Source organism: Carcharhinus amblyrhynchos, chromosome 7 (genome assembly GCF_965287045.1).
Source record: "Carcharhinus amblyrhynchos chromosome 7, sCarAmb.v2.hapA, whole genome shotgun sequence".
NCBI lineage: Eukaryota > Metazoa > Chordata > Chondrichthyes > Carcharhiniformes > Carcharhinidae > Carcharhinus > Carcharhinus amblyrhynchos.
The window spans coordinates 100,897,096-100,912,538 of record NC_137330.1 but is presented as its reverse complement, the minus strand read 5'-3'; the positions used below and the strand labels follow the sequence as shown (position 1 = coordinate 100,912,538).

The 15,443-nt window shown below is 45.7% G+C and overlaps 1 protein-coding gene across 2 annotated transcripts in view; it reads right to left on the bottom strand.

Moving 5' to 3' along the window:
• Positions 1-4,160: 4,160 nt before the first annotated feature.
• prdm1a (PR domain containing 1a, with ZNF domain) overlaps positions 4,161-15,443 on the bottom strand; it is a 34,058-nt gene continuing 22,775 nt past the window's right edge. For both annotated transcript variants that reach the window (XM_080192826.1, XM_080192825.1), the window contains exons 6-8: positions 12,148-13,253; positions 10,968-11,096; positions 4,161-6,192 (exon numbers count right to left, since the gene is read on the bottom strand). In XM_080192826.1, coding sequence (XP_080048952.1) covers positions 5,617-6,192; positions 10,968-11,096; positions 12,148-13,253 — 1,811 coding nt within the window. In that variant the 3' untranslated portion in view covers positions 4,161-5,616. The remainder of the gene's footprint in view (positions 6,193-10,967; positions 11,097-12,147; positions 13,254-15,443) is intronic.

Sequence of the window (15,443 nt, the reverse complement as noted above, 5' to 3'; positions counted from 1 at the left end):
TAGACTGGAACTTTTTTCTCTGGAGCGTAAGATGCTGAGGGGTGACCTTATAGAGGTCTATGAAATAATGAGGGGCACAGAAAAGCTAGATAGTCAATATCTTTTCCCAAAGATAGGGGAGTCTAAAACTAGAGAGCATATGTTTAAGGTGAGAAGGGAAAGATACAAAAGTGTCCAGAGAGGCTATTTTTTCACACAGACGGTGATGAGTGTCTGGAACAAGCTGCCAGAGGTAGTAGTAGAAGCGGGTACAATTTTGTCCTTTAAAAAGCACTTAGATAGTTACATGGGGAAGATGGGTATAGAGGGATACGGGCCAAATGCGGGCAATTGGGATTAGCTTTGGGGTTTTAAAAAAGAAAGGGCAGCATGGACAAGTTGAGCTGAAGAATCTGTTTCCATGCTGCAAACCTCTCTGACTCTAAATCTATCACTATCTTCCTCACTCTTTTGCTGCTCTCTCACGTTTAACACCATCAGCAAAGTTCAAACTTCTGCCCTCTCCCCTGAGGTCCAAGTCACAACCAAAATGTTTGCCTCAACAGTCTTGTTTGTGGGATAAACAATGCCCAGGACATCAGGGAGAGTTCCTTAGCTCATCTTCAGTTCGTAGGAAGCACGGTAGCACTGCTTGGGTAACTGTCTGAGTGGAGTCTGCACATTCTCCCTGTGTCTGTGTGGGTTTCCTCCGGGTGCTCTGGTTTCCTTTCACAGTCCAAAAGATGTGCTGGTTAAATGCTTTGGCCATGCTAAATTCTCCCTCAGTGTACCCAAACAGGCAGCAGAGTATGGAGACTAGGGGATTTCCACAGTTAATTGATTGCAGTGTTAATGTAAGCCTACATGTGACACTAATAAATAGTTTTCAGATAGTGCCATGGGAATCTTTTACTTCAGACACCAGGCCAAGCCTCTGGGAGGTTCCAACAACAAAAACAGATAGCGAGAACATTTCAGTGTTTGAATTGAGTGTCTCAACATGTAGGGACACTCCCAAAGTAGCAGTGACCTGGACTCCGATGGGAGATTACAGAAAAGCTGAAAGAAGGAACTGAAGGTGGCTCGGTAGCACATAGGTTAGCACTGCTGCCTCACAGTGCCAGGGTTCAATTCCCGGCTTGGGTCACTGCCTGTGTGGAGTTTGCACGTTCTTCCCGTGAATGCGTGGGTTTCCTCCGGGTGCTCCGGTTTCTTCCCACATTCCGAAGGTGTGCTGGTTAGATGGATTAGCCATGCTAAATTCTCCCTCAGCGTACCCGAGCAGACGCCGGGGTGTGGCAACTAGAGGATTTTTACAGTAACTTCATTACAGTGTTAGTGTAAGGCCTATTTGTGACTAATAAATAAATAAACTTATGAAAAAAAGGAATGGGAATATAGATTGCATATCTATGGAGTCCAGCGGTAAAGGTGCAAGCATAAGCTGCAATTGCACTGGAATTTTCTTCACGCAATGTAGAGAGGTGAATAATTATGCTTGGATAGCTTCCACCCATTCATTATGATTTAATGGACACATTATTGTGAAATGAAGAGGATATAAATTCCCCCAGTGCCTTGGTGGGCGAAGGCATCGCCCAGTGCCTTACCAAAGCATAACAAACAGGAAGATTCCAGATTTAATTGGATAGTTTGACTGCTTTGTCCGGCTAAGTTAGCTGATTTTAGGCTCGCAGATTTCCTGGGAACTGGAGAACAGAGAGAACAAGTGATTCCACCAGTGGATCCTCCGTGCAGCTGGACTTTGGACTTGGCCCAGCACCCCATTCCCCCTAAAATCTCCACCATGGTAGATTAGTCTGCCCTACCCAGCTCAAGTTACGAAGAATCCTTCTGTTTAAGCTACACAAGGCTGACTTGTGCAGAAGGAACTGGAGAATCGGAGAGAATCATATAGCACTAAAGAAGGTCACAGTGGGAGGGAGAGGGAGATGTATGATAAATGTCAGTTTCAAAATACAGCTCAGAATTAAACAGAATATGCAAAGTGCACAGGCACATGTGCAAGAGAAGAAAAGCAAGTGGGAAAATTTTATTCCCTCGCCCACCATGGGAATTGGAGTAGGTGAAGGGGTGTACCATGAAAATGGTCCTTTGACGTAGGGTGGGATTTTCTGGTTTCGGGGCGAGCATGGCTGGAAAATCCTGCCCAGTGTGTGAGAAATGAGGGAGAGGGTGTACAGAAGTCCACTTTTGTACCCATATTTGTCCTAACTTTTAGCCAGCTTGGCCACTGTCCAGTATCAGGTGGCTGCTGGGTACTTTAACTCTTAGTCTACCCAGCTTAGTTAAGCGACAACAGAGCTCTGTGCTTTTTCCTTTCCCCACCTGCAGCAATCCCAATCCCGATACATCGGAAAGGAGTTTATTTTGATCCTTTCTCCCCAAAGACTCCCCTCTTCATTGCCTCTCCATGGCAGGCAATCCCCGAGCACGATCACATCTTGATGGTGTTGCTACGGGCATGCTGATGGCACCCGCACATGTGGTTGCCAAGGTGCCCTGTTTTGGGGCCTCCGGAACTGGTCACACTGAATTATGGGCTATGTGAAGGGGGCTGGTGAAGGAGGGTCGTTTGTGAACATGGGGGAGCTATATAATAAATGGCAGAACCATCAGGAGTATAGACACACAGAGGGACCTGGGGGTGCAAGTCCACAGATCCCTAAAGGCGGCAGCACAGTTGTAGAGGGTGGTGAAGAAGGCATATGGCATGCTTGCCTTTATTGGATGGGGCATAGAGTATAAAAGTTGGCATATGTTGCAGCTGTAATAGAACGTTGGTTAGGCCACATTTGGAATACTGCGTCCAGTTCTGGTCACCACACTATCAGAAGGACATGGAGGCTTTGGAGTATAGAAAAGGTTTACCAGGATGTTGCCTGGTATGGAGGGTCTTAGCTATGAGGAGAGATTGGGTAAACTGGGGTTGTTCTCCCTGGAAAGACAGAGAATGAGGGGTGACCTAGTAGAGGTGTATAAAATTATGAAGGGCATAGATAGGGTGAACAGTGGGAAGACTTTTCCCAGGTCGGAGGTGACCAACACAAGGGGTCACAAGTTCAAGGTGAGGGGGCCAAGGTTTAACACAGATGTCAGAGGGATGTATTTTACACAGAGCGTGGTGGGGGCCTGGAATGCACTGCCAAGCAAGGTGGTTGAGGCGGACACGCCGGGATCGTTTAAGACTTATCTAGATAGCCACATGAACATACTGGGAATAGAGAGGTACAAACGAATGGTCTAGTTGGGTGCATGAGCGGCGCAGGCTTGGAGGGCCGAAGGGCCTGTTCCTGTGCTGTACTGCTCTTTGTTCTTTATGTGAACAGTCAACGGATAGTCAAATGGAATTTGGGACTGATCTGGGAGACAAATAGGTGATTATCTTGGCGAGGCAGGGAGCAAGACTGCATCACATGCCAACATCTTCTGGAAAGGAAACCTGAATCTACATAGCTACTAACTATGTCCCTCAGAGAGTCTATTAAAGAAACAGAAATACCCGGTAGTTTAACAATTCACAATGGGCAGAAGGGGCACCATAAATTTGACGAGTTAGCCAAAAATCTCCCAACACAAAATTACCTCAGAATCTCATTTTTAAAAAAATCGCAAAATCTCTACAGTGCAGAAGGAGGCCATTCGGCCCATCGAGCCTGCACTGACACTCTGACAGCGCATGCAACCCAGGCCCACTCCCCCGCCCTACCCTATAAACCTACACATTTACCATATCTACATATCTTTGGGCACTCAGGGGCAATTTATCATGACCAATCCACCTAACCTGCACATCTTTGAACTGTGGGAGGAAACCAGAACACCCAGAGGAATCATAGTATTCCAACAGTGCAAAAGGTGGCCATTCAGCCCATTGAACCTGTACCAATAACAATCCCACCCAGGCCTGATCCCCATCATATTTACCCTGATTAAGGGGCAATTTAACTTGGGCAATCCACCTAAGCCACACATCTTTCAACTATGGGAGGAAACCAGAGCACCCGGAAGAAACCCACGTAGACACGGGGGGGATGTGCAGACTCTGCACTGTCACCCGAGGCTGGAACTGAACCCGCGTCAGGCAGCTGTGCTCACCACTATGCCACCCCCTACCTACAGCAGAGTTTATTTTAAAGAAAGGTAGAAACATCACATGATTAAGTGAGCATTCATATTTTAATTTACACTTTGACATGTCGCACATAAATAACATTGTAAACCAGAATGTAAACATAGGGTGAAGATTTTCTAACAGAAATAAGCAAAAGCCCAAAGGCTCCAAAACACCTGGTTGCTTTGGTCAAAGAGGAAATTTAAATTAATATAAAATACAAACAAAATTAAAAAAAAATTAATCCCACTGTCAGCAAAGTTTCCAGACAGGTTTCTGCTACATTCACTGGAACTGAGTCCACAGCAGAGTCCAGTCAACAAAAGGTACCGTGCAGTTGAGCACAGAGTTCCTGGTTACAAAAATCAAAACCAAACACAACACAGAAGCATTACGGTTAAAAAGGAATAAAGTGTATCCAGTGGTAAGAGTAGTGATGCTTCGGTTTGCATTAAACCAGTCAACGCAAAAAAAACATAAGCCCAGTCCAGCTCCTTAAACCTCGCCTGAACTGTGCTGGTTGCAGTTGTGAGGACTCGCTGGCCTGAACCTCCTTGTTTGGAAAAAAAGACAAGTCCGCCTTCGATTTTAAGTTGCGGTCCATGATTTAGAGTTGTTTTTTTTTTAATTTTTAAAAATAAAATACACAAATATTGCTGCTACATTACCAGTAAGCAAGAAATAACAAATCCTATCCAGTTTATTTTCCTTTTTTTGCTCCCTGCACTACTGGACACACAATGAGGTAGCTGTTGTTCAGCTTTACAATCTCACCAACAATTCACTGAAAACAGGAATACCAAAGCACAGGGCATAGAGAGAACAAGAGACATGGAAACAGAGAGATGGGGTGGGAGGGAAGGCAGAGACTGAGGAAGAGAGAAAGAATGGGGATAGAGGGAGTGAAAGAAAAGAGAGAAAGTAAGGACAAGTGAGAGAAAAGATTACAATGAGATACATGAAGTAATCTATAAAACTTCCTGCTTTGGCAATTTACCATATTGCAACAGTAATTTTTGCAAAACTATTTCAGAATATTCCAATTTAAGTGACGAGTTGTTTCCTTTCCTGATTAGGATCCTGTTAACATTATAAGAATAAAAACGCAGTTTTTAAGTATCTACAAAGAATGGCAACAGAGAGGATAAAAATAAAACATTTCAATATTTGATTACAATGATTAACTCGGTCATTGTAAACATCATTTTCAGGTATTGCTTAACAAAGTAAATTGCGTAATAAATTATCAACTATTCTTGAAAAAATAATTCTGCTTAAAATGATTGTCTTTAAGCCTTTTCTTTAATAGGCTGGTCATAGCTCTGCCAAATACTTTCCTTAAGATGCCCTGAGTTGAATGGAGAGGTGCCCAGCCGTGGCGGGGACAGCTCTGAGGGAAAAATCAGTCAGTCTATCCTGCAGCACTGCAGAAATCTATGTACATTCGAATGCTACAGGCATCTCGGCTCCCTAAGACACAAACACATCACGTCTTTCTGGTCTCAAGGGTCAATGGGTTCAACTGTTTCTTGCTTGACCTTTATGGGCACGAGCGACAGTGGGCTACCGTGAGACATTTTCAGGACTGGAGTCTCCAAACCCTCATACAGATTGCACCCTGCGGACAGGAAGCTGTTGCCCAGGTTCTTCTGAAAAGGGTTCTTTAAACTGGCCTCTTCCACCTCCCTCCTCAGCATGCTGACGATCTGCTTCTCGACAGCAGACTCCACCTCCTCGCTGTGCCCCAAGTCGTCCAGCTTGTCCGCACTGTCACTGATGTCGAACTTATTAATCTCCTCGTTGAAGCGGTTGAGGTCCTCCAGGGAGCGCCCTGCGCCTGGGGCAACCGGGCAGTTCCCTTTGAGGTGCGCCTTGAGGCTGCAATGGTGAATGTAGGTCTTGTGACACTGGAAGCACTTGTGGGGGCGCTCCCTGGTGTGGAGGCGCTTGTGCAGCTTGAGGTGGACAAACTGGGTGAACTTTGCCGGGCACAGCTTGCACTGGTAAGGTTTCTCGCCCGAGTGTAACCGTAGGTGCGTCTTCAGATTGCTGGTGCTGCTGAAGCGTTTGTGGCAAACCTGTGCAGAAGAGGAGGTGTGCAGGAGAAAAGAGAGGAAAACTCTTAGCAAGCAGGTCAAACTCATTTCCTCTGAATGACTAAAAGTCAGCTTTATATTAAATACAATTATCAGTGACTGTCATTTACAGGTTAAACCTGCTGCAAATGATTGATTATCCTGTTTTACCACACACAGACATAAATAAGTTGCCCCGATTTGCTCAGCAGGCTCATGTAGTGCAGGCACACAGAACAGGCAGGTCCAAGCTTCAACCCCCGGCCTGCAATTTTCATGTGGATTTCGCCGGCTAGGCCTAGCACTTGTTGATCCCTAAATGCCCTCAAGAAGGCGGTGGTAAGCCGCCTACTTAAGTCACTGCAGTCCATGTGATGAAGCCACCTGATATTAGGGAAAGAGTTTCAGGACTGGAAGGAATGGCAATACATTTCCGAGTCAGAATGGTGAGTGGCTTGAGGGGGGACTTCATGGTGGAGGTGTTCCCATGCATCTGCTGCCCTTGTGGTGGAGGTGGCAGGCTTGGTAGGTGCTGCCAAGGGAGATTTGGTGAGTTGCTGCTGTGCATCTTACTCACGCTAACACACACACCGCTGACACTGGGCTTTGGTAGTGTTAGGAGTGAATGTTTAGGTTGGGATGGGATGCTCGTCAAATGGACTGCTTTAGGATAAGAGGTAAACCTTTTAGAACTGAGGAGAAATGTCTTCACCCAGAGGATGGTGAATGTGTGGAATTCACTATCACAGGATGTAGCTGAGACCAAAACATTTGATTTTAAGAAGAAATTAGGTATAGCTCTTGGGGCTAAAGCGATCAAAGGATATGGGAGGTAAGGGGGGGGGAGATCAGGATGTTGAATTCAATGATCCGCCATGATCAAAATGAATGGCAGAGCAGGCTTGATGGGCCAAATGGCCTACTGCACTTCTAGTTTCCATGTTTCTATTTTTGTGCTGGATGGTTCCAAGTTTCTTGAGTGTTGGAGCCATGCTCATCCAGGCAAGTGGGGAATATTCTATCACACTTATACCTTGAGGATGGTGGGCAGGCTTTGGAGAGTCAGGAGATGAGTTACTTGCCTCAGAATTCCCAGTCTCTGACCTGCTCTGGTAGCCATTGTATTTATATGGCTGGTTCAGTTCAGTTTCTGGTCAATGATAAGCCTCCAGCATATTAATAGAAACATAGAAAAACTACAGCACAAAACAGGCTCTTCGGCCCACAAGTTGCGCCAAACATGTTCCTACCTACTAGGCTTACCTATATCCCTCTATCTTACTAAGTTCCATGTACTTATCCAAAAGTCTCTTAACAGACCCTATCGAATCCGCCTCCACCACCACTGCCAGCAGCCAATTCCACTCACCCACCACCCTCTGAGTGAAAAACTTACCCCTGACATCTCCTCTGTACCTACTCCCCAGCACCCTAAACCTGTGTCCTCTTGCGTCAACCATTTCAGCCCTGGGAAAAAGCCTCTGAGCTTCCACTCGATCAATACCTCTCAACATATACACCTCTATCAGGTCACCCCTCATCCTTCGTCTCTCCAAGGAGAAAAGACCGAGCTCACTCAACCTAGCCTCATAAGGCATGCCACCCAATCCAGGCAACATCCTTGTGAATCTCCTCTGCACCTTTTCTATGGCTTCCACATCCTTCCTGTAATGAGGTGAACAGAACTGAGCACAGTACTCCAAGTGGGGTCTGGCCAGGGTCTTGTACAGCTGCAACATTATCTCCCGACTCCTAAACTCAATTCCTCGATTGATGAAGGCCAGTACACCATACGCCTTCTTAACCACAGCCTCTACCTGCAAAGCTGCTTTGAGTGTTCTACGAACCTGGACCCCAAGATCCTTCTATCTTCCGTACTGCCAAGAGTCTTACCCTTAATATTACATTCTGTCATTCTACCTGACTTGCCAAAATGAATCACCACACACTTATCTGGGTTGAACTCCATCTGCCAATTCTCCACCCAGTCTTGCATCCTATCAATGTCTCACTGCAACTTCTGACATTCCTCCACATCACCGCCAACCTTTGTGTCATCAGCAAAGTTACCAACCCATCCCTCCACTTCCTCATCCTCCCCCTCAATAGTGGGGGAATTCAGCAATGGTATTGAATGATATGGGGAAGATGGTTAGAGTGTCTTTTGTTGGAGGTGGCCATTGCCTGGCATTTGTGGGCGCAAATGTTACTTGCCGTTTGTCAACCCAAGCCTGCGCATTGCCTAGGTCTTGTTGCAATTGAACACGGACTGCTTCAGCACCTGAGAAGTCACTGAACATTGTGCGATTATCAGCAGACAAAATCACATCTGACCTTATAATGAAGGGAAGGTCATTGATGAAGGAGCTGAAGGTGGTTGGATCTAGGACACTATCCTGAGTTTCTCCTGCAATGATGTGCCGAGTCTGAGGTGAGAAGGCTGGCTTTATGAGTGACAGTAGAAGTGCAGCAATTGGTCTAAGGTTCCCTAGTGGCAAGGGGGAGCTGTCAGCCAGGATTCCTACTTCCTTCATCCCAGTTCCTTCCCTCTTTGGAAAGTGTGTGTCATCTCCCAGTGATCTCTCACAGTCCGCTGACTCTCACTCAGTAGCCTCACTCCTTACAAATAGTAATCGGTTCAAACAACAGAGGATTGCTTACCCCTGTGAAGCAGTATCCCCCAAAATGTATTTTGAAATAAAATAAATTTCATATTTCTATAGAAGCCCAATTTTCCAGCTCTGATACAGGGTCATCCAGCCTCAAAATGTTGGCTCTATTCTCACTCCACAAATGCTGTCAGACCTGCTGAGATTTTCCAGCATCTTGTTGCAGGTTCCAGCGTCCACAGTAACTTGCTTTTATCCCTGCAGCTAGTATTGTTTGAAAGCTCAGTAGTCCCATTACGTCTCAGAATATTAGCTGAATTGAAAAACTACTGATCTTATTCACATGCTTCTTCCCCGTAAGCACAAACCACGGCTACTTACTAATGTGTCCATTATTGCTTAATCACATCTTTGTTGGGGTGAGATTAAACACAGAGTGGCTCAGAAACAAGAAGCATTGAGACCAATGATTCAATCCTGAACTATAAAAGCTGTAAACTTTAGTCGCTGTTTCACCTGTTCGCTCTGAAGTGCTGACCTTCTGTGGGTGACTTGCACTCTAATTATTACTAAAAACAGGAGAACGCGAAACAGAGAGTGGGATGACCCTTACGTGCCCTTAAAGAGTCACAGGCCTTAATGTCAGGAACAGTAAGAATAGCTACAACCCCAGTGCATCATGAAAGTGCAAGGCAACAGATTAAACGTTACAGGATTTGAAAAAGTGTGAAGTGCAACTAAGACATGTCAATGACCCGTCAGTGGTGAGAACTAAAAATAAACTTCAGCAACTTCCCAGCATTTCATTTTGGTGTTAGGCACACTGCATCAAATTAGTGGAGCTCTAGAAAGATTGGCATTGTCTTAATCCACATTTCTTAGTGTCACAAGTAGGCTTACATTAACACTGCAATGAAGACCAATGAAGTCAGCACTGCAATTAGACAAAGAACAAAGAACAATACAGCACAGAAACAGGCAAGCCTGTGTCAATCATGATGCCTGTTTAAACTAAAACCGTATGCACTTACGGAGTTCACATCCTTCCATTCCCATCCTATTCATGTATTCGTCCAGTTGCCCCCAAATGCCACTATTGTACCTGCTCCCACCACCTCCCCATGCTGCGCGTTCCAGGCTTTCACCACCCGCTGTGTAAAAAAACTTGCCTCGCACATCTCCTCTACCCTTTTCCCCATGCACCTTAAATCTATGTCCCCTAGTACTTGACTTTTCTATCCTAGGAAAGAGCATATGAGTGATTCAGTTGGGTGAATGGACAAATACATGGCAGATGCAGTATAATGCAGATAAATGTGAAGTTATCCACTTTGGTAAAAAAAAACAGAATGGTTGGGTATTATTTAAATGGTGATAGATTGAAAAATGTTGATGTACAAAGGGACCTGAGTGTCCTTGTACCCCAATTGCTAATAGCAAGCTTGCAGGTGCAGCAAGCAGTTAAGAAGTTAAATGGTATGTTGGCTTTCAGTGCATGAGAATTTGAGCACAGGAACTAGAATGTCTTACTGCAGCGGTACTGGGCCTTGGTGAGACCAAACCTGTGATATTGTGTTCAGTTTTGGTCTCCCTATCTAAGAAAAGATATATTTGCCATACAGGGAGTGCAGAAAAGGTTCACCAGGTAGATTCCTGGGGTGGCAGGATTGTCAAATGAGGAGAGATTGGGTCAAGTGAGCCTGTATTCACTGCGGGTGAGAAGAATGAAAGGGTATCTAATTGAAACATATAAAATTCTGACATGGCTGTACAGGCTGAATGCAAGGATGATGTTTCCTCTGGCTGGAGGGCGTAGACTCAGGTGTTGCCATCTCAGGATATGGGGTAGGCCATTTAGGACTGAGATGGGGAGAAGCTTCTTCACTCAGAGGGTGTTGAACCTGTGGAATTCTCTACCACAGAAGGCCGTGAAGGCCAAATCACTGAATATGTTCAAGAAGGAAATAGATTTCTAGACACTAAAGGCATCAAGAAGTATGTGAGAGAGCAGGAGTATGGTTTTGAGATTTGGATCGTCAGCCATGATCACATTGAATGATGAAGCGGGTTCAAGGGGCCATTCGACCTACTCCTCCTATTTTCTACGTTACCATGTTCTCTATATTTCCAAAACATTTTTTAAGTACATTAATAAAATCCTTTCCTTACCTGACACTCATGTGGCTTTTCTCCAGTGTGAACTAGATAGTGCTTCTGTAGGTGTGCCAGTTGCGTGAAGCCCTTATTGCAGGTCTGACACTTGAAGGGTCTTTCCCCACTGTGTACTCTCAAGTGGACCTGGAAAGGAAGGACAAGTTCTCTATTTACAGCTCCTTTCACCACATTTAGCACTTCCAGATTTCAGAAGAAGAGGTTTTGCAAAAATGTAATCAGATGGAATCTATTCAAGGAAACATCAAGGGCTTAAAATTAGTCTACACCAGAACATGAAATTGGCCCGGGACAAACCAAGACCGCAGGCGGGTCTGCACTGCTAGCAGGACCAGAGAATCTCACCAACGTGAACAGCCGGGGAATTCCGGCCCTGTTTCCAAATCTCATTGTCACTTTAACTCAGTTTGAAATTGAAAGTATTGGCAATATTTTCCAAGTCAATGAAAAATGTAAAAACTGGCGTGGTGAAAAGGTGTCTGCTGATATCTTCCATTTGATGCAGCCCAATATCCACCGCCCCCCCCCTTGAAACTTTATCCATAGTTCCAAAGTTCTGTACCTTTGCAAAGACAAAGAAAGTAAAACAAAAGTACAGAATAATAAGAACTGGATTTATAAACAACTTTCATAATCACCAGACATCCTGAAGTGCTTCACAGCTAATGAAGTATTTTGAATGATCATAGAATCCCTATAGTGCAGAAGGAGGCCATTCAGCCCATCAAGTCTGCACTGACCACCATCCCACCCAAGCCCTATTCCCGTAATGCCACACATTTATCTTGCTAATCCCCCTGACACTAATGGACAATTTAGCACGGCCAATCCACCTAACCCACACATCTTTGGACTATGGGAGGAACCTGGAGCGCCTGGAGGAAACACGTGCAGACACGGGGAAAGCGTGCAAACTCTACCGAAACAGTGGCTGAAGCCGGAATTGAACCAGGTCTCTGGCGCTGTGAGGCAGCAACGCTAACCACCATGCCTCCCTTTTGAAGTAAATGCAGCAAGCTCACATAAACATTAATGAAATAATGAGCAAATAGTCTTTTTATAGTGACACTGGTTGAGGAATAAATATTTACCAGAATGTTGCCGTGTGCCATTTTAATTTCAAGATAAAAGCCAGCTGATTATTCTTTACTTTGGGCAGAATATTCTGTAATCATACCTTGAGATTTGATAGCTGTCCGAAGGTCTTGTAGCAGACATTGCATTCATACTTGATCTTCCCATTCTGCTTCTTCAGCGGATAGGGGAGTGTTTTGTAACCGGTGAGGTTTCGCTTTGGTTTGATGAGATTCATGGCTTCTTCACTGCTGCTGCTGCTGACCAGGCCAGCTGAGGTAGGTTTGGGTTGTATTAAGTGTTCAGGGTAGGTGGCAGCTGTACCGGCTGTCGGGGATCCGTTGCCGGGGCTGGAGGGCCGGTCCTTCAGACTGGCGGCGGAGCCCGCGATGGAAAAGGCACTGTTCCGCGCCGGGACAAGGAATTCTTTCTGCTGTTCGGGGAGGAGGAGCCTTCGGGTTCCTTCGGCGTTGGGAAGGACCGCCTGGTTGAACATTTGCTGGGAGAGGCCGCCGCTTCCTAAAAGGCTGCTGTAAAATGGGTACATCTTGGGGAGAAGGCCAAAGCCGCTCACGCCATTCATGCCACCCAGGCCGGTGAAGTTATTCAAGCTATTGCAGCCAACCGGGTAATGAGGTAACAAGAACCTGGAATACTGAGTGTTAACAGGATTATAGGGATGCAAGAAGGCCGGGGGTAGGTGGCTCGGAGCAGGGTAGGCTGCAAGAGAGTTCAGTCCTTCGCGGTGGTAGGGTCCACTCAAGTAAGGAAAGGTTTGCTTGTGTTCCTGAGTTGAAGGAGTCAAAGAGGGGATATGGGAGTCCGGGCTGCTGTGTGGCGTTGAGCTCTTAAAGCTTTGGTCAGGGCTGCTTCTCGATGACGGGCTGGAGGTGACCGAAGACTGGATCGGAGAATGTTTGAAGTAACTGTGCCTCTCGATCCCGTAAGCAAGGTTGGGCTTCCGGTAGTCATCCGGAACGTGAGATCCGACTGAGTACACAACCTGGGGGCAGAAGACCCGTTTCAGGCTGTGCTTTTTGCTGATGTCCTCCATCTCTTTGCCTGGAGCCATCGCTGGGGGGAATGTCGTTACTTGGCTATTTTCCTTCATCGTATTTCCCTCATCACCATGCGTTTTGTGGGTCACATAGTCATTCTTCGCTGTGCCATTCAACTCACTCACGTATCTTTTCTCCTTTAGTCTTTGTTCTGTAGCAGGAGGAGGGCAATGAGGGGGAGAAAGATCAGGAAATGAACAATTGAAAAGAACATTGCTCAGCATTTCACATTTGCTTCCCTGTTTAAATAAAAGAGAAGAACATGAAGTTTCTATTAAAGGAAATATGAATCAAGCAGCACTTTGACTTGACAAACTGCATTATCAGGAAGTGGTGATCTTGTTGCTAACGTTGTGTAATGTCATTAGCAGCGTACTTTCACTGTCCTAGATGCCTGTCACAAATGCCCTCAACATTTACATCCTTTAAAGACCGCAATATGATGGGCCACCCCATGCCAAGCCACAGGAGCCAACTCACCATTTGGTTTGGAATGAACAACTTTCCAAAGACTGGGGACCATCGAGGTGCTACAGGTATCCCCAGCAGCGATGTAAATCGATGGATTCAGACATCACCAGGTACAAGAGCTCAGCCCAGCTAGTCAATAACCATCTGCTGAACCCTGAGATAACGGATCAGATTTTCGCAGTGTAGGCTGGTTGTGCCATAATACATTGTCTCTCAGTGCCCCGAGATGTGTAGGTTAGGAGGTTAATTGGGTAAGTATGTGGGGTTTACCAGAATAGGGTCTGGGTAAGATGCTCAATTGTAGAGTCAGTGCAGACTCGTTGGGCCAAATGGCCTGCTTCTGCATTGTAGGGATTTTCTGACTCGAAGAAGGTGGCACTGCCGTCTCCATATAAATCTCCCCTACATGCACTGTTTACACCCTGGGGAGACAGGGTAAGGCTGGATCTAGTTGAGTCCGCCAACCCGGCAAGCAGTTTGGAACATAACCTTACAAACAGGAGCAGCAGGCTGGTTAGAAGGCCTGCCTTGCCTCTCTGGGATTTAGTTCCATTTTGTATAAATGGCTGTTAAGAGCCATTAGCCCACATCTTCAGATCTCCACACCTCTCCACCCACGCTCCATGCCCACTCTGTGCCCCCCAAGGGCAGAGAAAGGGGACGGGAAGGAAGGAATAAAAGAGATTGGAAGGCAGGAGTGATAAAATGGCAAATGGGATGATGGTGCAAGAGTAATGGGCTAAGTAAAGAGAGCAAAAAAAAGTGGGTAAGAAGGAGGTGTAAATGGCAATAGCAGGATCATCCCACACAGCTGCCATCCAAAAGAATGACAGGGGTGGTTATGATGAGAAATTATTCAACTGGATGTTGAATCCAGAGCACTGTGCCCAATTGAATAATGAAGTGGTGTTTCTCAAGCTTCCATTGAGCTTCATTGGAACAGTGTCAGAGTCCAAGGATAGAGGGGCAGAGGGGCAGTTGAGCAGGGAATTAAAATGACAGGCAGCTGGAAACTCAAGGTTTTGCTTGAGGGCTGGTCAAAGCAATCTGCATTTTGTCTTCCCGGTGTCAGGAAACAGCAAAGATTCACTAAAATTAATCCACAAGCAACAGATTATAAGTATTAGGAAAGGCTTTAAAGACTGGGGCAGAGAAGGCTAAGAGGCTTTGAACCCTGGGAAAGGTTTTGTAATGGTAAATAGTGAAGGATTATTTCCACTGGTTAACAAATTGCTATTACGGGGATACTGAGCGATGAACATATTCCAAGGCAGGCTGCAGGACAATTTAAAAATATCTTGAATAAGTGTAGGAACGAGATGAATATAAAATGCTCTCGGAAACAGGATCTGAGCAGATAGGCAGTGTAATAAGTCCTTCAAGGCAGAGGTCCCTTACCAAAATCCCTTTATGTACAAGTCTGACAATGACATACACAGTGCTTTCATTAGCAGTTTACACCAGGAGTCCCAAAGGAACTGACGCACTTGGTTAAATACAAAGCATGAGGCTCCCTGACTAACCTGATTGGAGTTCTAACAGCCCAAACTCAATTGCCTGATTAAAGTCATTACAGGCAGTATTGCGAAGGGTATATGCTGAGCTCAATTTCCATCTAATGTGACTTTTCTGAACGAATGCAGCACTCGCTCAGGACTTCACGCCAGCGAAGAGTTAACCTCAATGTTGTGCTTGAATCCTGCTGTGGAATTTTTTGAGGCCTGCTGCCTCACAGAGTGAGTGCTTGGTGACGCTGAGCCAAGTCGACAGGAACATGTTATTAAGACCAGCAAGTCTGCCTCCTTAACACAGGTCAAAAACTCAGCTGGTATGATCCAGTTATTTTTATATCGTATTCAATGGGATGGGG